Here is a 23479-nt window from a genome sequence, read left to right as displayed (position 1 = left end):
TTTCAGAAGGATTGGGCTTTTAAACAGGTACCAAGAATATGCAGAATTCTAATAGCAGTGATTTCCAAAGTCTAACATCTGGATGAAGTATATATTCATACGGTTCAGGGTGTGAGCCACCTCTTAGGTGGACTGTGAGAAGAAACCTTTCTTCTGGATAGGCTATTTTAAAAATATTTAAGACAGCTTTTCCTGCAGCTTTCTCTATGCTTTTTATGCTGGCTAGTGTTAGAAACAACACACTGAACTATTCTGATCCAGGACAGTAATTCTTACATTCTGTGGGTAAAACAAAAATTCATAGAGGGCCAAATTCTGCAATGGGATTTTTGCTTAAGTAAGTGGTAGAATTTGGCCTTAGATGTTTTGTATGCAAGTATATTCCTAAATGTTTGATCTGGGACCCAATATGTAGAACTTTTTATTTATTTAATTATAGTTTTATTTATTCTCTTTGTTTAGAATCTTTCTTTTTATCTCCCTTTTATTCTTTTGTCATTACTTCAGGGATGTGTCTAATGTTATGAAATGACTACAACTTAAAGTCCCTGAAGGTAATCTTTCTTTTTGGAGAGATCCTTGTTGAAAATTAAGAATGATTGCTTGCACTTCAGGGAACAGAGGAAAGTCTGGATAGGATAGGAAGAATGCACACAGAAAAAAACACTTTCTTTGTAAATATCAATTTTTGGCACTGTCACCTTTCTACAAATCCAAAAGGGATTTCTGGTAATTCTTGATCAAGGTTATGCCTCCTTGAGGTTTTTTTTTTTGCTTTGTTTCTTAGAGGCAGTGCAGAGACATTAGGACAAATGGGGAAACACTTACAAAAATTGCATTTACACTACAAAGTGCAGCAGAATGCTTTTAGGCTAGGGGGTGGATAAGAAGATGCTTGCTGCCCACCTTATAGCAGTAAACCAGAGAAATAATGAAAACTATAACCATTGTGATTGTAGACTTGCAGCCAATAAAAATGATACATGGCTTTTTACTTCTGCTCTCTAGGAAATATAATTGAGAAATAAATCCTGTTAGTTTTACTGATTCTACTTCTTTATGGTAACAGTAGATTTCTTTATTTTTATTCTGAAGGCAGTAAATAAACAGCAGTAATGAGAAGAATATGAAATATTTGGTAACAGCTCCTTGGGGCATCCTTAGGTTGATGTGCTTGGCTCTATTTACCACGTGCATAGGGTACAAAGATCTAATCAGAAACTATATTTCATTATTCAACAGATGGAAGAAACCATCCTGCACATCCTTTGTTTGGTCTGTATAATCAGGTGGCCTTGATTAGGTCTGTTGTTCATCACCTGATGGAAAACATGAGGCTACATATGAACTGCAGAACATGAAAATACATCTCCCTGACATGAAATAAGGTTACATGGTTCAGTGCTAATTCTTCCACACAGTACTCTGCTAGGACACAATGGAAAGTGCCAGGACTGCACGCACTTGAGGCAGCAAAAAATATGGCTTTGACTACCCGTTTTTAAGTTGCTGCTTATATAGGTATCATAGTCAGAAGCTAGGGGTAAAGCAATGGTCACCGACAGCTTTTTAGAGAGAGAAACTCACTTACTCGTTTTCCCAAAGGGCTACACATAATGATGTAATTTACAGGTTGAGATGCTGGAAGAAGGTGTAAGGAAAACCAGCCTAAGATAGGTAGATTGTAGGCTGGCTGCTTTCCCTTGCAGCTGTCTCCAGCTCTCCTATTAGTTTCTTTCTGTTCCTCTGTGAAAATTCCTCTGATTTAAACTCCAGGAAGTCTGAATTAACCAATAATCAAAATGAGCCTAAACATACTCAAGAGAGAGTATCAAAATCCTTGCAAAGATTAAAAGATGTACAATAGTCCAGCATAGTCCAGCGTGGACTCCATGCCAAAACTGACCAATCTTGGTATTGCCAAACTCATAACTGTATGCGATAACTGCATGGCATGACTCTGGGACAAGAGCTGTGATCAGTGCTTTCTCAATGGACTGGTGATCATACCACCTATGCAGGGAAGGCGGGATGCTGGTCCCTGGGCATTTCCTCTATAGTCACCACCACACCAACATGGCTACGTTACTCCTGGTTCTCCAACACACCTGGAGACTGTATAGCTGCTTCCGTGGCCTAAGCTAATAATCCTTCAGTCTTAACCTGTGCTAAGCATCTTGCTGCGTGCTCTCTGAACTTACTTCAGGGATGCCTGTAGGATCAACATGGAGCTAGCAAGGGCCTAGGAAAGTTTATTAACTCTGGCTCAGTGCTGCTTCTGCTAGACCTGGTCTAGTTCAATCCAGAGCCACTTGGACAACTCTGCAACCAGTCCTCAGAGCTGTGTGAAGGCTGGACAACCTAAGCCCAAGGCATGCTGACGCATGGGGACGTCTGGTCCTGCGCTGCACCTGAATCCATGCTGCCCTCCCAGAACTGCAGTGCTGGGGAATGTGCTGTGAGGCAGCCACGTTGGCTCTCCTTGAGCCTGTAAGACCTGCTTTACCTGGACAAAAATATTCTCTTCCATTATTTTTTATTCTTCCAGGCAGAAATACCACCAGGAGTATCTCAGCACTTAGAAAATGGAAATGCCTGACCCTGAATCTCACCTACACATGCAGTGAAAACCCTGTCCATTAGGGACAACAGATTGTGACAAGCAGCACATTGATTCTGTCAGGGTCTCATTGTGTTTGCTGGATGTGGCGGACGCATCCATCCCATCGGGACGCCAAATGTGTTGGCGGGGAGGGGACCATGGAGAGAGATGGGTCGGACACCTGCTGTCAGACACAGCTGAAAACAATTTGACTACAGACAGCTTCACTCACCAGCAATTGTTTCTGGGCTCTACCTTTGGCAGAGAATCGTGGCTAACAGCTCAGCTTGCCGAGGCTGGCTTTACTTTAAGCCAAAGCCTTTGGACTTGGCCGCATTTCACCATTCTCTAGATTTAAGATGTAAAACTTCACTCACAAACTTTCTGCAGCTGAGATGAAAGTGGTAAAACAACAACAACTGAAATCTCACAAAATGGAGTAACAAGTTATTCTAGGCTATGCAAAACAGTGAAACTAACGGTTGGGGAGTAAGACCTAGATGAATCCAAAATCTTCATAAAAAGTTCCCTAAAAAATTTTCTAACTTAGAAGGTAGCTCATGTTCTTGGCCTAAGGGAGCTGTCTGTGACTCTAATTATAACACAGAATTCCCAGGACTCTATTTAAGGATGTTCCTCTCTGGTTCTGTTACAGCTTTGAGATAACACTTCCTTTTCGACTGGAACTTGGCTTGTAAATATAAAATGACAGACCGGATTATGAGGCTGCTTCTCGGGGGAGATGACAGGAGAGGAATGGGAAAGAAGTGGATGGCTTGCTGAGGGACGGAGGCAGAAGCATATTCTATTTTCATTGAGCTGGAAGATATCCTGGTTTAGCAACTAAATTTTGGAAATACTGCAATTAGTGCTTCCTAATCTGAGCAATGTTTAAAACAATTTTTTGCCTCACTATATATCACACGGGCTCCATTGGATGACTGCAGGGTGATTTGTGACCTCTCTGTGGGGCAGAGAGCGACACGTGGTACCCTTTGAGTATGAAGACCTCGCTTAAGAACAATATAAGATGACCAAGAAGTAAAAGAAGAACAATCTAAGATGACCATACCTAAGAACAATTTTGTCTTGGTACTGTTCCAAATTCCCTATTTTCCTTAAAGTAGATTTGCTATTCTATTTTAGGGTTTTATTTGTGCACTTAGACATTATTTTCCCTATATCATAGAACCCTAAAATATTTGTGTGCATGTTTGTGTGTCAGTATGTTTCTACTGCTTTCACAACACATGTGATCAGAGGAAAGGGTTCAGTGGTTTAGCTAGGCAGGTACCAAATAAACCAACTGGGCTATAAAAGATTTATTATAATGAAGTCTATCATTTTTATTCTGCATCCAGTCAACCTTTTGTTCTTCCAAATACTATTTAATAAGCTCATATGCTCCCAATACTCTTGCATTTAAAAAGTTTATTTGATGTCTTTGTTTATGGTGCTGAAAAATGTAATTGGATCATTTTTTTCTGGTTAATGATGAATGCATCAGGTGTGTGATTGTATGGGGCTGCACCTTTATAAGAGCTTTAATCGAAGGAATGAGATTTTCTCTAGCTCAGAGACATTCCATTTGCTTCACAGTGATTCACACAGCTGTAATAAATTTACTGGGAACAGAAAAAGGCTTACATAGAAAGGGGGTGGTGGGCTCTTGCCTTTCACTGTTCATTTTCCAACTTCAGCAAAGGCTGGGTGAGGTATGAAACTGCAGTAACTGTGCTCTCAGAATGCTGCTGATCTGAGATCTAGGCTTTCAGATTTAAAGTGTAAACACACATGCACACATGATTCGAAACAAACAGTAACCAGTGACTGAGATGAGATGGCTGCTTACATATTGAGGGGGAGCTGGACCTTCGGTGGTGTTCCCTGATCTCCAATTATTGCACTTGTCCTGGGACCAGCCACCGTGGCTGTTCCAGCTGAAGAGGAATCCTGAAAAACACAAACAAGAACATACAAGGATTAAGGTGAAGCCCACCGCTTCTTAAAACGGTGCAGGGAGAAGGCACAGAGGAAGAAATCACACCCTGTGTCAAATCCCAGACTTTTAACTTTCATGATACTGCATAAAAAGGACATCTTTTAGCTGTCACCATTCCAAAAATACATTTCTGACAAGAGGGATATTAGCTTATTAACAGCATTTCCATGTACATGTCAGAGAAATTCAGCTGTACCTTGCATGCAAACCTTAAAACATTTAGAAAGCCAACCCAGCTGGCTGCTTTGTAAAATGAGCTCAGCATGTATATCTCTGCAATGGTACCTTCTTTGATAAAGGTAACCTTTTCCCTCAGTAGCTTGTTTTTTAATTCTTGCTTTTTTCATTAATGACTTATGGATCTATGGAAAAGAACACACTATCCAGTTTCCAAAATGTGATCTCATCTCAGTATACTGTTTTATCATCAGGAATATTCTTCTCCTTAAGAAAAAGAGGTAAGTGACAACACAACCCAAAACAAGAGTACCTCTGAATGGATGGAGTAGGAGTCTGCTCCACTTTTACTTTACTTTCTCTCTTATGAAGATCTGGGCAAATTTATTTTCCAGCTATTGCTGTTGAAAGACATTTCTAAATGTAATCCTTCTGTTTTTCAAAGCTTAATGCGGAGCAAAAGTATGTAGGGCAAACTCTTGCGAGTTGTCGCAACAAAGTCCCAATTCATCCATGTTAAAAATGAATCCTGACTGTAAACCTCTCCTGGAGCAATGACAAGGGCAGTAGCAACAAATCTTTCCTGCAAAGACAAGGCAGAGCTGGGCAAATGGGACTTGTAACGGTTTATTTGAGCAAAAGGTGTTAGCAGGTCCAGCCAAACACTGCATACAGTAAGATCTGGAGTATATGTAGAAATTGCAGATTCAGACAGAACCTGTTACATTCAACAAAGATTCTGTGTAGTTCACAGACCTTCAATGCAGCTTTTGTTTCCAAGTGCCATCTAATAAACTGTAAATATTGATGTATTTTGGGAACAGAGACATAGGGACTTTTTTTTTGCACTTAAAATTACACTGAATTAAACCAAGACACACATTGCTATTTAATTAACAGATTTCAATGTCACCTCTTTCCCAAGAAGCCCACATAATTATTACAGTGTCATGTCTCAATATTGTGTTGCTAATCTATATTGCTTTGCTATGTATTAACACATCATCATTAAGAAACTATGCAGCAAGATGTGAAGACACTGCCCTGTGATTCCTAGCTTTTGGCGACAAGCAGCAAGCTGTCTCCTCTCTCACCAGCAACTACTCTCAATCATGAAGTTGTAGTGACAAGCACATCTCCTTTTTCTCATTATTTCTCCTCACTTTCTCCCTGCTTGCTCAAACAGGGAAGGTTCCAGGCAGTGCTTAGTCCTATGTGCAAAAGTAAGTATTCTTTCCAGCTCTGTGACTAAAGCTCTATTAATCCTGCCTGTCATGCCAGTGACATAATATCAATTTATAGGAAAAAAAAAAGTAGGGATAGCTGGAGAATGATCCCTCACTTGTTATTTTGAGCTGGTTATTGGGGTTAGGGGTTGTGGAAGGTGGTGGGCAGAGAGGCATGGCAAATGCCTCACCCAAGAGGTAAGTGAAAAATCAGTGATTCAAACTTCCCTATGTTGTGCCACCAGTGTACATCTTCTCCGCACTACAGAAACTGCCTCCAAGAAAACAGATAACAGATCAGTCTCCATCCTTTTCTGTAAAACAGAACACTTTTAGTTTTTACCTTACAAGAAAAAAACAAAGCTGAGCAAACAACCACAGGGTGCAACCACATAAACAGAGAAAATCACAACAGTGTAACACACACACTATTATTCCTGCCTTAGTTTATACTGGTCTCTCTCCACACACCTCAGTGAAGGCAGTGTTTGGCATCTATCCCACCCACAACTGCATGCTGCAGGCAACCTGGATGAAGACAGCCTGTCTCTACAGAGCAGCATTGAGCTCTACGGAGAGACCAGCTCAAGCCCTGAGAGCAATGTGGCTGCATTACATCCATCCACTCACTCGTCTACACTGAAAGTGCTGGCTTCTCTGTCATCTGTAATTCTGGAAGTGCGAGCCCAAATACTTTCTAGTCGTTATTACACTTGTGCTAACATACCGTCCTAGCAATTAAGACATCACATAATTGTCATTACTGTTGCTTGATGGCAGTGTTGCCTTCTTCCCTTGAGTAAACCTGAAGAAATCTTCATAGTCCTGGACATTTTGTATCAATTTGACATTCAGTTTCTTGCTTGTTGTGTGTTACTGTACTATTGGTGCATCTGGTGCTAGTCTGGACCCTACAAACCACTTATTTTTGCCACTTTACACGGCCTAATACCATATGCATCCACATTCTAAGTCAGTGCCTGCTTCCTCGTTGTGCTCCGGTTTTTCTTTAGCTTCACCCTGCAGGCTTTGACACAATGGTGCACTTGCCTATGACCCCACCTTTCACCATGAAGCTTTACTCTGCAGGATCTACTCGCCTCTCATTGCACTGAATTCAGCTCCTCTGTTTGTACCTCGGCATTTACTTGCACACAAGTATTCTTCTTTGCAGTTTCATGCGCCTCTGTGCTCCGTGATGAATTCTCTCAGTGGCTGTCTGATTGCTACTATGCATCTGAATGTTCACTAGCTTTGCATTTAAACTACAGTTCCTCATATAGTTGGTGGAGGCTTTCTAAGCCTCGTCATTCAAGGTTATGCTCTATCTCTAATGTATCACTGATTAACTCATACTGGAAGACACAATATTGCTAGATTATTTTGCAATATAATAATTGCAAGAAGATTTTGCAGAGACCAAATTTTGGTGAGAGAATGATGTCTTATTTCTTCAAATTCTTGATTGCCATTATTGGAAGTTTACCGTTCCACTCAAAATGTTTTTGAAACATTTCTATGATTTTCTGTAAGTTTCCCCAACTACCGGTAATATTAATAATCCTCCTAGAGCACGCTCCAGGCCTTTCTCCATCAAAACTAGTGGCAGGATGTCATTTGTTTTCCTTCTTTATTTAGCCCTGGAGCCAGGCTGTACTTTTGCTATTGTGATCTAAGGAACAAGGTACTAAAATGTCCTCCTTTCTTCTTCATCTGCTCAAGGGAATGGGAATCTGAATGAATGCCCTGATTTTTTTTGTTGTTTCAATAGCTTTTGGGAGGTCTGTGTGCCACATCCTTCCTTTCTGATTTCATGTCCCTGTGTGAGCTGACTGACTGTGGCACCACGGCACACAAATACAGCCACATGCAGGCATTAGACAGGGAGGGCCCAAACACTGCAGCACTTGGATCTTAATCGTTCTTCCCCACATCTGCTATTCACAGTCACTAGGCACTCCCTGAGAGGAGACTTCATCTGACAGCCAGGTTTTTAAAAGGCATAGGGGCACCTACTGATAAAAACAGGCACCTTGTAGAGTTTTCTCAGGGAGGCAGTAAGAGGTACTTCAGTGCCTGAATCCCACTGATTTTTTTGCAATCTAAGTAGGCAGAGTCACTTCCGAAAATGCCATTTGGTGCCCCTTTGTATCCTTATGAACCTTTAACACCTTTAAACATTTAGCCAGTGAGTTTCCAGACATGACCTGCTGTGTAATCAGACTGTAGCACACCTCTTGATTAGGAGGCCATTAACTGTAATAGCAGTGTGTAGTTTTCTGAACTAGACTCTACCAGCTCTCATCCCGTGTACTTAGGCCACTAAACAGCCACATCTGACTTTTGTCATGCCCCCACTTCAGTCTGGCAACCTCTGAGTACCACTTACCAGTGCTGATGTTTTCAGCTCAATAGCAATAGTTCTTTTCTTCTAAAGGACAATTCAGCCCCAGCTGCCAAGCAGCACAGAAGAACAATCACACAAAAGCACACTAAAAACCACCTCTGGATGTCTCTGGGCTAATTTCTGTTTCTTCATGCCCATTAGTAGCACCATAATATCATCTGTATTGTGGAGGGCTAAATCTTGAGTAAAAACTCCAGAACTACACACACAGGCACAAGATGCTGCTGACAGACTTCTCAGTCCCAGCTCAGGCTCCATTACTTGTTTTTAGTTATTCTGGTGTAGCTGGTGATTATGTACCCATGAGCTGAATAATAATATAAAAGGACCTCTTGTCTGTAAACACAGCAGGCTCCTCATCATGACGACTGCTGAGACACAGCCCCCCAAAACATTCAAGCTGATGCCTTATAGCTACTCGTGCCTCTAGGACCCCTCAAAAATTGTCTGGCTGAACAGAGAGTTTCCTCGTCCCCATTTCTGAGTTGGCTGTTACAGTGAGACTTTGTGCGAGGGCAAAGGAGAAAAGTTTTTGCACAAAGGCACCTTGAGGCTTGGCTAAGCTTGATCTAGTCCTAAGGGTAGTGTGGTCCTCTGGAGCAGAATGGAAGTGGAGCGCAGCATCTCTGCTCTCTGTCCTCACACAGCATTTCCAGTGCAAATTGTAGATGTTTGAATAAGTAGTGGCACTAGGCATTGCTCGGGTCACGCATGAAAGGAAGGCTTTAAAATACTGAGATCCACAGCTAGCCGACAAAACCGAATCTTGCAGATGACTGTCCAGCCTAAGGGTCAGCATTTCCCGGTGAGAATGAATAGTTTGACTTCCTCAGAAGTCACTGGAAGTTGTCTAAGCTCAACTGTATCTCATTCCTCCTCCAACTGATAAGCATTATTTACAAGAGAACTACAGGAGCATCAAAACAAACTGTACCTTAATGTATATGTAATGGTATATTTCTATTACAGTTTATGGCATATACTCCTGAGTAAATAGTATACTGCTGAGATGTTGCAGCCTCTTGTGTCAGCTCTGACATATATTTAAAAGCAACCAACCTCTCAAAACATTACTGACAAGCCTACAGAGGCCAGGAAATTAAGGGTAATAACAACCCATCTAGGCTGAAATGTCATCTCAAATTCATTCCCTGATGCTTTCTCTCTTTCCATCCACACCTTTATAAAAGCATGAGAATTAGCAGCTTGGACTTCCAGCATGAACTATCTTTTTCTCTCTCTTGTAGATATACTTCAGATTTTCTCTACTACTTTAAGGCCATTTTTTGGTTTAATTGGAAAAGACATGGTACCTGTGGGGATTAGTGAAATGTCTTGCAAAAGCACGTGACTCTCTCTTGGAGGGGAATAGAAGTCATGAAGACAGTGATAAAACTAGGAGCAGAGTACAGCGATATTGCAACTTGCAGCAGCCTTCACAGAAAAATAATTGCTGTTGCTATCAGACGAATGTTCTTATCATTCTGAAAATCACCAACCAGAAATCTCTATTTTGACTTCAAAGCAAATCCAGCACTGTCTCACCACAGGGCACTTATCACATTCATTAATTCACAGGGAAATTTCTTTTAATGCCTAGAATGCATATTTACAGCTTATTTTAAATTTCTCTTTAATATTAATTTATAATAAGAGAAAAGCACTCAAACATTCAACTCACATAGGTTAATATACCATCCTCTGGAAATATCACAGAAAATAGGCTAATGGTCTTTAAGATTCCTGCAACTTATTTCTCTAATTCACTGACTCCATAAAACAATGACTGTGGCAATCACTCCAGGCCTTAATGCTCCTAGAAATAATGTATAAGCACTTAATGCATGATAGTGCCACCAAGTACTGATGAAAAGTATTACAGGCGAGATTAAGTAGCCTCATCAAATGCTAATTATCAAAGTGGGAAGTAAAATAGACTTACCAATTCTAGAGTACGACTTTTTCTTCCTTAATGGTATGTGTGTAAAAACAAACAAATGCGCATAATGACAGCTGCAGCTGCATAAATACCCAGCTCCTTCCTGCAAAAACCAGAGCTAATTTTATATAATTTAATATTCACTAAGGGTTTCCTCCAATCTGCAAATGTCTAAGGCTAATGTATGCAAAGGTAAGGCAGAATATTATGCCAGCCTATGCTACGACCGCACTGGCCTTAATTCCTAAGAGGCCAAAAATTCTAGGCCATGTCACCATGTCTTCTCTGAACAGATGGTAAAGCTACTTGGAGAGCTGGAGAAGACATGTAAGCACGATTCCTTAGCTTTCATTTCCATTACCCTGCAATCTAAGGATGGCTACGAGTTGGAGGAAAAAGAAGTTTTTGGCATCTTCTTCCACAGGTTCATCTGACACTACCATTTACAAGAGCACTGATTATTTTGGTGTGCAGTTTCTCAGCTCCCTCAAATGAGGACTAATTACATATCATGTGGATAAGCATCATGAGAATTACATTTTATTCAGCTTTGTTTCTCTCTCACAGTAACCCTTTCAGCACTTAGTGGCAGTGTTCTGGCTCTCCGCCATGCTATCGGAGGTTTTATAGTAAATGGATTCTTGCAATGCTGGGATCAAACAATGTGAAAAAGCGCAGATGAAGAGACAGGAAAGCTTAAAGTGAGGGCTTGCCCTCTAAAATATGTTAATTTAATCACAAGCTTGTAATTATTCTTTTGATAATTGAACAATAAACTCATCAGGAGCCTGTGAAATGGCTCCGCTAAGAGTTCCCCTTCAGGGAAATTGTAATATTAGACAAATAAACAAGAAAAAAAGCCAAACAAACAAAAAGGGAAAAATACACATTGAAGTCATTTCTGCTAAAATATCATGCATGTACACATAGCATCTGCTGGATGGACATGATTTTGTGGTATAGTGTAAATATCAAGACAGTGCCTTGCTTGCTCCTGAGTCTCCAACATCAGTAGTTGACTGGCAGGTAGCTTAAAGCCTCAGGATTACCCCTGTGTAAAAATGATTTCGGTGGAAAAATGTTTTTTGGTTACTATCCTGAGGAGCATGTGGAAAAAAAATCTGTTTTTGTTTTACAGTCAACAGGATTTCATGCAGACTTGAATAAACACCCTCCTAAAGCATATCCTTCTTACCTAGATCCAGTAAAAAATTAGGTTTTGTGGTTCTTGAAAAGATCTTTCAAAATGTATTTATGATGAGACCAATTATGGGATAAAGAAAAAACATTGTCTCTGAAAGTGGGTAGTTTCTGAAAGGTGATTCTGCTTTGACCTGAATTCTTGGTAGCTTATGTAACCAGTCAATAAACTCAGCCAGTTAATGTGTCTCATTTGCAACAGTTTTGACCAATAATGTAATATATCCCAATGCACACAGAGTACATTTAAAGACCTGTTGGTAGCTATAAAAAACATAGCTTACGTGTCTGCTTGAAACACTCTGCTTAAAAAAACCCAACTCCTTCCCGCCTCCCCCCCCCAACAAAAGTTCTTTATAAAGTTACTTAAAATAGAGATGCAAATAATAACCAATGTTTGGATCCAGTTCTAAACAATTGAGAGTAGAGTTGGGAATACATAAAGAGAGCGAGTACTTTAGGTTAGACTTCAGTGAAGTCTTTTACACTATTTTTATGATATATTTGGACCTAAATGACAGAAACATAGGCTGGATCAATTGATATTACCTCTCTGTTGCCTTTTTGACTGGTGAAATCCCCTGAGACAGCTGCCATTGGTTTCAGCTGTCTAAATCTCATTAATACACGTCTAGTCAGTTTGTTGCTCACAGCATAACAGCAGGGCAGGTTGTATACAATTTGGACTCCAAACCAAACTGAAAAATATCTGAATTTCTCTCCTTTTCTCAGAGCCCGTAGAACACTTGAAAATAAAAGGTTCATATTTAGTCTTTGGATTTTAAGTATAATCTGTATGCTTCTCATGGTCAGCACTTTTAGGTTATCAGTCAAGGCTCAACCACAGCTCTGCTATTACATTTTCTCAGCTAAAATTCAGCACTTCTAAGTAACTGATAAGGAGTCACACTTCCAAATGATTTATATAGAGAGACACTTGAAGGAAGACTTGTTATTTCAAATACTATCGATGTCTGGGACTGGGATCGTGCAAGACATTGCTCTCAGCTTTTCCTGAACGTGTGGCCTCTGGTTAGGAGCCCGTGCTAACACACAGATACAAATGGATTTCCTGTGCATGGTGATGAATTGTTCAAAATACACATAGAAGTTCCTGTGGTGAGGAGGGTCCTTTCCTCCACACTCCACTATTATGCTGGCGTGCACGAAGCCACACTTCATTATTCATGAGATGCATTTTCCTTCAAAAAAACAGGGGATTTGGAGCAGTACTGACCTATGACCTTCCCAAATAGCAGGGTAGAATAATCCATAAGGGCTGAAAATGGAAGCAAGATGAGCCACCTGAGGCCTAGGCACAGTTACTGTCCAGTGGGACCTCCCCAGCACCCTGGGGAGTCTCAGTTACAACCAGCTCCTCTGCACCCATAATCAAATTCAGCTTCAGCTCTGTCCCAAGCTTGCAGCATCACTTACATCTGCAATAAAAATCCATTTCACCAGCACGTTAGGACATTCTCTATGATGGACAGACACCATTACCTTTCAGATGGAGTTCTTATGTTTAATGAGTGATATTCAGCACACAGGCATAAAACACAGAGCATGTAAATTTGCCTGCAAGGGAAATGAAAATACCAGCCCTGCACCTTTCAAAATAAATGCTTTGTATCTTGGCTATTGTGGTTTTCAGTCTGCATTGTTTGGTGCTATTTTATCCAGCTGCTGCGGCTTGAAGTTGATTGTTCTACCTTTGAGCGTCCCTTGGCTTGTAATCATTAAAGTATTTTTAGGCCTCATTCATTTCCAAATGCATCTTACCTAACAGGAAACAGCTGAGTTGGTTCTACTTAAAGAACACAAATGTTATCGAAAGCCTGTAGTCTTCAATTATTAAGTTAACAATATGTAGAAATGCTTTCAAAACATGTGATTTCATACTCTGGTCTTGTTCTTGTGCATGTCAGTGCTCAAAATGTACAAATATCTGCCCTCCTATAGAGGCAGGAGGCTTATAATAGTCTAAAAATTCACACAAAAAACCCCATGTCAACACAGCATGAAACTCCGGTTTCAATTGATACAAACTGACAAAAACCACAAGAATATAGTCCCATGCATGAAATCACTTTTAAGGGGTGAAATATATTCCATGTTTACTGAAACACCTAAAATTTCCACCTACATTTTTGGTTCCTACAGTGAGAAGCCTTCAATGTCTCTGTTTCCTATCAAGTCAGCAGAGGGAAAGAAGGTGCCCCTGAAGGTCTCCTGCAGAAAACTGTCTGCCAGATGTAGGCACCTCGGGTCCTCAGGAAAAATGGGTACTGGCTTTAACACATCTGTTTCAAAGGGCACCAGTGGGTTGCCCATGGTAAGGGACTGGATGCTATCCAAGAACTTCTGTGAGGTAATTCTGCTTGTCTGAGGGACAAGACGCAGGAAAAAAGCATGTGAGACCTTTTTAAAAGGCAGAAAAATCCTCCAGTTCAGTAAATACCAATCCTCATACATACCAGAGTAACTCATGTCTACTGAAGTGAACAAAACTCCTTTATTTCTTTTTTAAGGAGATCTGCTAAATAAACAATGGTAAAGAGCCTGGATTTTTCAAGAACATGATATAAAACCACAACAAACCAAATTTAGATTCTTATGGTGAAAGGAAAGGCATGTTTGCCAGATAGTCAGCAGTGAAACTGCAAATTTGTTGTTTCCCCTATAAAAATATACTTTGACCGAATTTGCTGCAAACCAGCAGGGGCCTGAGATGGTTATTGAAAGAGCCATTCAAGGGCTGTGATGGTGGCTTGTAGGGCACAGCGGTTCCTCTTCAAGGGAGGAAAGAAAAGGTGAGACATCTACGTGTGGGAGAGCATACCTGTAAGTTTGGCAGCTACCTGCCAACCCACCCACACTCAGTAACACCACAGTGGAGTAAGTTTGTAGGTTGTCAGGATGCCAAATCCCAAACAAAGCATGTATAACATTTACCTTAAAAATGCCAGACACATTTTAGAACAAAAACAATCCAAAGACAAGATTCTCGTTGCCCTGAATGCCTGCACGTGAGAGCTCAGGGGTCTGCTGCTCATGCTACTTTGGCTGGTGTTCAGCCACTTGAATAAAAGAGGAATGCTGAACTGATTTTCTGTCTGGGGCTGCAGTATCATTAATTGTTTCAGAGCCATGTCAGGTCCAAGCAGATGGCAGAGAAGGAAGTGAATTTCTGACATTTTGATTTAAAATGTAATCCCTATAATTATGGTATTAATAGATATATAAATATAGATGCTATTTGTTTTGTAAGGGGTAAATTCAAATTCTTTGTAGAGCTAACTAAGAAAGCTGAAAGCAGGAGAATTCATGTTGATAGCTCTTGTGATTTTATTGCAAGCATTTCAATAGTGTGGCATTTTTTCTGAAGGCTCTTGCTCCTACAGTTAAGAAAATATAATGAGAATGTCAGCTCTGCTTTTGTTTAACAGATCCACACTTCTAGCAAAGTTTGAAAATATAAATGTTTAAATCTCTCAAACCCAAAAGCAATAAAAAGGCACCAGAAAGCAGACATATGTATTTGTGTATGCAAATGTCACATTTTGGGTGATTGGGTCCTCGGGGCTGCAATAATGGGTGTCGACAAAGGGGAACCTCTTTTCACTAAGGTTGTTGTGAACCACCAAGTCTTTTCTTTCCCCCTCCTGGATTTTGGCCAAAAAATTTTTGGCCAGCACTGATCAAGGCAAGTGCTCTGCTGCCTCCTCTGCGAACCTGCTCTCTGCTCTCAGGCAGAAGACTCACTCCCCAAACTGGGGGCTGCAGCACTATGCCTGCGTCAGCCTGTCCCCACTCTGGCACACCTGAATGATTTCATTACACCCCAGCCTTAGCTTTGCTTCTGCAAGTAACACTGATTACATGTCTTCCTTTCTGCTGCACAGAAAGGACTGAACTAACCTTCCACAGGACTGCAATTTGATAACCATGATTTACTCTGGAGAACATTTTCCTCCACTGGTTGTCAAAATAAAATACAAGGGTGTGCTGGTGGAGCAGATCATTGACCAGCATGTGAATGGTCCCATCATGATCTGGAAACTTAAGCAGCATTTTGTTATGAGAAATTTATAGCTTTTTAACTTATCAAAGATATACCCTGGAAAAACAATCTCTACTTGTCCAGGCAGATTTGAAGACTTTTATTTATTTGGGATTTCCAGAAGTTTGACAAAGATGTCAAGAAGTGGCCAGCAAATAAGGTAGTCCATCCAGAGCTAGTATATCTGTGTGAGTGCTGCACACACGGAGGACTGCTGGGATGTGCTGGATATATTGTGCTTGTGCTGCCCAGCCTACATGCACATCTGTGCCTTGTGGGAGATTCTTCTGGAAAGTGCTGGATGGACTTACTGTGCCCTCACGGACCAACTGTACAGAAATTCTGGCGAGAACTATGTGAGCCCCAATGTACCTTCGTGTCCCCAACCAGTTGTGCCCAAATGCCACAGTGATCTTCAAAATGAGTGGAATTTTGCACGCCAGTTATCCTGTTAAAAAGGGGGAGAGTAACTATGCACTTTCTGCTTTATCATCTAATTTTTGTGTCTTATTAGCTTAGAGTGAGCCTTCACATTACTGTAGCAAAGCGCATGCATGATTTTTTTCTTGACTAATATAAGAACAGAAAAGCCACAGACTGTCATCTCTGTGAAGTCCAAATGTGTCACGCTGAGTGCCAAAAAGCTGGGTGTCATTTACTTGATGAGTTAGGGACCCTCACCCATGTCTAGTACTTATGCTGTTGCACAGATGTCCCAGGATATCTTGGCACATATAGTGCTTTGTGTGGGGGCCGTATCCTCACCTTCAGCCTCCCACTGAGGGGGTGAAATGGAAGGGAAGACTTTACGGCAAAGAGACCCTGCCTGGAAAAGGCAGGAGGGAGAAAATGAGCTAAACTGCAGTGGTACGGAGCTGCTTTGCTGGCTCCTACGTGCAAACAAGGAGCGGGGGGGAAGCGTGCAACCGAGGTAGAAGCAGAGTGCGCTGCTCTGCCATGGCAGTGTCTCCTCAGCCGGCTGTTTCAGCTGGCCCTGCTGCACATCAGTGCTGCACGCAGGCACCCTGCCTTCCCTGACGTCCCTTCAAACCTGTGCTGCAGGGGCTTGAGAGCCCAGTCACGCAGTCGGTGGCAGTATGGCACATACATGAAGAATGCGACCCTTGCTTCACAGTTCGTGGCACAAGTGTGTGTTGGAAGCCCTGGGGTGGGTTTAGAGATGAGGAGAGTCATGCTGGTCCCTGCTGCGGGGCCCCGCCAGCACTGTAAATGGGCATAAAAAAGCATGCCTGCCTAAAGCACTCTGATCCATCTCTGCGCTTTGTTGCTTGTTGCCATTTGCACAACTCCCCCAGTTGTCTGCCCACATACCAGCATGGCCAGCAGCTGTACTGTGGATCGCTTCCAGCCTCGGGTCACTGCATGGGCACGCACACATTTGTCCCAGTCCAGGGACACAGGTGCGAGGGGCGGGAATGCACAGCCAGGGACAGGAAAAGGGCAGGACTGCTTTTTTCAGCAGAGTACAGTATTAAATGGTTGGTGGAAAAACCCTGTTACACTTAGGTTACCTCCACATTAGCAAGCAGTGCAGACCAAAAGGAGCTGATCTGTAGAGTGAAGCCGTTGGTGCTGAGGACCTGATTTCAACAGCAAACATGTTTTGGGGCTTTTTACTTGGACTACTTGTGGTTGGGTCCCATGGACTGACTGCCTGTTTGTGGCTGGAGTGTATGGGTGTGCTCTGGAAACTCATGCTCTAGTTTAGGTTCATCCGAAAGAAATCCTGTTAATGTGGTCTGAGTCTGCTCCACGGTGCAAGCCAAGGCACAGTAAGAGCGGGACAACTGGGTGAATTCACTTCAGCAGTGACCTCCTGATCCACACTAAAATGCTAGTGTAGTTGCACACTTCATTTTCTCAGGCACACTGTACTGATGCTTTAAGAGAAGCTAAGCTGCACACAAAGTGTGTAGAAGACTGTGCAAGAAGGCCAAGGCAGAAAAGATTTGGCACTACTATTATTCTCCATTTTCTTCTGCTCCTTCAAATTGCAAATTACCATTTGGATTCCCTTATCCACAGAAACAGTGGGCAATTGCAAGGGATTTCAGCCTACCCTTGGTGAGTTTGGCTCATATCTCTGCCAGGCCTTCAGAAGACATAGCTTAGAAGTTTATTTTCAGTTCTGCTGGGATTTTCAAGAGAACATGTCTTTGCTACCTCTCATTAGAAAGGAGAATGGAGGGAAGGGCCTATACAATCAGCACGTATGCTAATTTAAAACCTTCTAGAGTTGTTGAGCTACTAGCCAGGTGCAACACTCATTAAAGTACAGTGCATTTGTTTATCTTCCAGTAATCTACAGGGAAATAATTACTTTAAAAATCTTTTTTATCCCTGATGTGTACCCAAGCATACGAATTTCATGCCAACATTGTTATCCTACAGGACATCAAATACATTCAGGAGCAAAGGGGATAAGATCACTCCAAATTATTATTTTTTGTAACTGAAAGTGATGGAATATAAGCTGCATTACTTTGCATTTCAAATAAATCATTTGTACAACTAAATTTTTTAATACATTGCATTACTGCAAAACAAATCTAACATTATTTGGCCTTATTCTCCAGCTTCTCCTACCTGTCCAGTGATTGATGCATGCAGAAGACAGATGCAAAATACTGTCAAATTAGAATGACAGCACTTTAAAACAACTTTGCATAGATGTAAATTACTTTGAAAGAGGTGAGGCAATGACAAATCAGGCCCTCTGGGCTGTGTGCTTTCAACAACCAGCTTACAAAGCTGCATATTTTCCTGGCTTTGCAAATACATGCATCACCAAGCTGACGGTTCTGATTTCTGAGACACGTTCTTTCAAAATGGACTTTTAGCAGCAATCTGAGCTGCCCCTTTCTGGCTGTGCAGACATACAAAAGATTTAGAACTAGGTCACTATTTCTTTATTATTACCACAGTTATTCTACTCATCTGTCTTAACAAATGGGCACAGTGATTATTTTGATCTTTTAGTGAGAGTTGTAGGGGGAGGAGAAGGAAACATGAACCAGCTGAAAGCCCGTCTATCAAGTGTCAGCCTAGAAATAATTATTACTGTGAGCCTTAAATATCCCGAACTAGGGCTGGGGAGAGAAAGACGAACGAGACCTTTAAGTACCCCATCAGTTAGAAAATTAAAACAATAATTTTATGGCAGTTAGAACTTAATGTCACTGCAAGAAGTAAGTCAGTGAAAAGCAGAATGGTGTGTACAGCGTGCAATTATGCAAAAAACACTTCCATTTATTCAGCTACCATCTAGGTGCTTGTGATGTTGTAAGTCTAATAAATGGGGCTATTTATGTAACTAGCCTCTCCTCAGCTCAGCGTTACAGTTCATTTATGCATCGTTGTTACCTGGGCTGGAGCACTGGATGAAAGATGAGTCAAGTCTCCGATTCTGGCAGCAGCTCGCGGGTCGCTAGAGCTGATCAAAACAGGAGCACTAATTTCCATGGAGTGCCTGTTACTCATGGCCTGGGAGGATTTGTGTGTCATACTGAGAGCAGTGAAGGAGTGGCGTTTCTTGGCATTCTTCTTGCCCTCAATGTGCCTCTGGATGGCACTGACCGCTCCTGTACTGTTTAAGGTAGAGCACTGCGCCAAATTGACTGCCATGGTGGTGTCAGATGGCAAAGGGACATCACAGCCAGACGCGGCAGCTAAGCATGTCTTGTCCATCTCAATAAGTTGTTTAGCTGATTCGTTGAGCTGAGTGCAGAGAAAAAAAAAAGAAAGAAAGAAAAGAAAGAAAGAAAAAAAAAAGAAGGGGGAACATTAACAACCTGTCACAGCTTGCCAATGGCACCTGCTGGACCTGCCAGGGCCTCCCTCGGAAAAGCATCAAGCTCCTTTCCAAGCAGTGGGGAGGAGGCAGGGATGGCTGTGCCGGCCCCAGCCCTCACAGGGGGATGATGCTGAGCACTGCAACGGTGAGGGAGGGTGTCAGGGACCATGCACCACATGCCTGCAGGCTCTGCCTCACAAATAGGTGCCCGGGAAATGTTTAAATCCAACCTGGTTTTATCATTTGTCTGTGATCTCTCTGTCTGCCAGACAGGTCTCTGCGACTCAAACCAACACCTCATGTGTGTCAAAACCTGCCCCAAGCCTTCCAGTCCCCAGGGCCCTACAACACATACAGTGTGGCATTACTATCCAGCTCCAGGGAGAGGCTCAGCTTATTTAACTTTCTGAAGTTGGGCAAATTATTTCCATCCTCTTTCTAATGCCAGAAAAACAGAGAGAGAGATGCAGAATAAGTATTCAGGAGAGTTAGGCTAAAACTGGACAACCCAAATTGGAGGCAATTCAAACTATGACATTTCAGAACAATGTTCCCCCACACAACCTAAGTCTGCCGAGACACAGCTAGGGGCAGAAGTCAAGAGTACCTGTGTTCCCGACACAGTCACCGTGGCACCCTGATTTCTTCTTGCCAACACCTCTCCCAGTTCAGAAACCAGTCTGCTGATGTCTGCTCCAGTTTGTACCACAGAACAAAACATTGCTCTTGGGCAACATTTATTCTACTGCGATCACAAGGGAAGCGTGGGCACATACAGGAGCAGGTAACAGCATCAGGGACTTTATCAGTGTCACACCATCTACAGCCTGCCAGCATCCCCATTAATTCCTCCCTATTCACAGGCTCATCATCATACGTATGTTCTTGAAGTTTGCCACATAGGCTTTTGAGCTAGTTTCTAAAGCTTTCTGATTTTATCTCCCTGCCTTCTACCTGCCATAGGTCATCTTAATGCAAAAAACAAACAAACAAAGGCATTTTTCCAGCTGTATCACTTCCGCTGGGGAGCATCATGATGGCCCCTGGGGGACTTGCTCAGGGTCTAACTTAAAAAATTGTTTTCATCTGTCCTACTGAAGGGTTGAAAACTTGGCCTTCAGTCCATACAGAAAGCAGAACATTCGAAAACCACCAAGGTCAGTTTTCAGCCCACTGTTCTTTATTCAATCAAAACTCACAGATAACCTCATACTAAAAATGCAGAAGGCATGCTGTGTGGGACAACCTGTCTCCAAAGCATCTTGCTTCCTAGCTACAATAAGTTGTACAAGAAAGCTACTTCTTACATAGTTAGACAATTTTTAGGCGCACAGGGGTGCTACAGTCACTGATACATGAAATCCACTCTGAAGTTAGCAGCATTTTCTGCAGAGTGCTCATTGCCAATAGATCTTCCCTCAAGGGGTGCTAACAGCTGAGGGAAAATGCCACATTTTGCCAACAGACCTTTATATTAAACTAGGATGCAACACAATATGTTTGCATTTAATGAATAAAAACAACATATGAAAAAGAGAACCATGGCTAACACATACATGCTTTTGCATACACTACCATTCTAGGGCCCACATAAACCAGAGGTACATGAAATGCTATTCTGGACCCCCCAAAAGACTATTTTTATTACTATATTCACTGTATAAATTATGGCAGCATCCAAGAAACTCAGTCAATGACAAGGAGTTCTTAGGCTCCAAGCAAAAAGAAAAAGAAGTGTTGCTGCTCCAAGCTAAGCCAATTTAGAAACCTAATATAATACGTGAAAATAAAAAGGGAAAAGAGAGGAAAGGGAAAGATAACAATAATAGAAGTGTGAAGTTAAACAAATGTGTAATTGAGTAGCTTTTATGGCTTCAAATCACTGCCACCATGCTGTAAATATAAATAAGAAATAGATATTGTCAGCCTCATGCCAGTCTTCCTAAATTTGAAAGTACTTTGGTCTCCACAAGGGCTCACTTCTGAGTAAAAGGCAATAAACATGCTAACGCCTAGAAAGCAAACATCGACTTGCAGGATGCTTCATTCAGTGACAGCCTCCACCAAGTCAACCGAAAGCCTCCAATTAACGATGCTCCACCACTGTCGGAGCAGCTGGGTGTCCTGCTCCCATTCATTTAGCAGGCCATTTTCCCAGCTGCACTCTCCAATATGAGCCCACGCTTACAGCTGGCATAGTGCACTGCACCTGCCAATCTTTGCCAGTAACAGCTGATCCCATTTCAGATTCTTCAAGAATGTCCATTATTTCCCACTTCATCATGCTCTAAATTGGTACAACCTAATATTTGCCAGAAGGCTCCAAGTTGCAAGGAAACCAGATGGTTCCTCTCCACTAAGTAGGTGTTAGGGCTCTGCTTACCCAATTGATGGAGATAGTCTAGCTGAATTATTTGAAATGTTAAGGAGAAAAGGAGAAGGACATCAAATATGCATGATTCTTTTCTACAACACAGGGTAAGGAAATATTTTGCTAGTCACTATTAATCAGGATAACAATATGTTTTTAACCCTTTTATATAAGAATATACAAAGGGTCGAAAAAAGAATTCTGAACTCCCTGATTTTACAGCAATGCTCCATATAGACGGAGAAGTGTTCCAGCTCTTAATGTCAAAACTCTGATTCTTCTTGAAAGAATTAGATGATAACTCCTACTGTCTGGAATCCAATTTACCACTGAATCTGTTCCTTTTAAAACAATATTTACTTTTTTTGTTCAAAGCAAAACCTAGTTAAAAAGGTCAGTAAGAGAGCTAGCATCTAACACGGAGTGATAAAAAATAGCCTTGTATTGATGTAAACAAAATCATCCTCATTATCAGTAGATTTCAGGCAAAAAGAAAATCACTTCCAAAAGCAGTCAAGCTAATGAACTTCCAGGACTGTCAAAGCCTTCCTGAAATACTAGGAAAAAAGTATCTTGGTCTGGCAAGATAAAAAATGCTTTGTAGCTTTACCACTTTATTTTTGTACTGAACTCTTGTTTATGAACAACTTGGCCCATGGATGCTGGAAAGTACTTCCCAAATAGGCTATGAATACCATAGAAAAGGTTCTGCTTTCTACCTAGCAAAAGCAAACAGTGCTGTCTTTTCATAAAGAACTTTCAGAAGTTCTTTATGAACATGATTTTAAACATGATTGCAATTTTTTTATTCTAAACTTTGAATATGTACACAAAGCACTGGTTTCTGGTGTCTGTCTTCTGATCTTCATCCAGATTTGGTTCCAGAGGAGAAGCTTAATGTAAAGGTCTGATCCACAGCCAGTCTCAGGAATTGAACATTTCTGAAAGACTGTGCCTCCTACAACAACCCCTAATACCAGAATTCAACTTTCTTGCCATTTTTGATCCTGCCTCTAAAAAGAACCTGTGTTTGAAATTCTGGTCCTGCCACTCCCAAATACTAAAATACCCTTGCGGTTGCAACAGGACTGATTTTACCCCAGATCTATTCTATAACAATGAGAAGTCCTAGAAAACTCAGTATACAATGCAGAAGGATACGACCTGGATTTGGATGCCAAACTAGTCAGACAATCCCAGCAGTCCTGCAGTCTTGGGTCTGGGGATACAAAATCCTGCCACGCTAAGCCTTAAATTAGGTGAGGGACGATGCTGTATAAGGGATGTGATGAAACACTAAAGCAAAACTGTTCACGGGGTCTCAGTGAATACTGAATGTGGGTGCTGCATGCTAAGATAAGGATGTATCAGCCTCAGTTTATAGAGTTACTGTGCCTGTTTCTTATGCAGGTATTCCCCAGCTCTCAGGAACCATACTTGAGACAGCTTCAGTTCATCTAATTTTGAGTGTGAAGGAGGGTGTATTCAGAATATGCCTTTGTGCTGAGCCTTGTTCACCTCCAAACAACCTTTTCCCTCAAAGGGAGCAGTAATCAAGCTCCGTTCATTAAAAATTTGCTGACCTTGATCCGAGAGCCACACTGCTCTCCCAGCCACAGTACAAGCTGTCATGAGTTTGGCCACCAGCCAGACATTCCACACAATATGAACTAAGTGA

General features: G+C 41.6%; 1 protein-coding gene across 2 annotated transcripts in view; it reads right to left on the bottom strand.

Annotated features, from left to right (window-relative positions):
- The window catches only part of SH3RF3 (SH3 domain containing ring finger 3), a 260428-nt gene that overhangs the window by 44658 nt on the left and 192291 nt on the right, over nt 1-23479 (bottom strand). The window contains exons 4-5 of one of the 2 annotated variants that reach the window (XM_064503497.1): nt 19001-19354; nt 4455-4555 (exon numbers count right to left, since the gene is read on the bottom strand). In XM_064503497.1, the coding sequence (XP_064359567.1) occupies nt 4455-4555; nt 19001-19354 (455 nt within the window). The remainder of the gene's footprint in view (nt 1-4454; nt 4556-19000; nt 19355-23479) is intronic. The other variant, XM_064503506.1, reaches the window with a different exon arrangement.

The sequence above is a fragment of the Dromaius novaehollandiae genome, chromosome 1 (assembly GCF_036370855.1).
Source record: "Dromaius novaehollandiae isolate bDroNov1 chromosome 1, bDroNov1.hap1, whole genome shotgun sequence".
In the NCBI taxonomy this organism is placed as follows: Eukaryota; Metazoa; Chordata; class Aves; order Casuariiformes; family Dromaiidae; genus Dromaius; species Dromaius novaehollandiae.
This window is presented reverse-complemented; position numbering and strand designations above follow the sequence as displayed.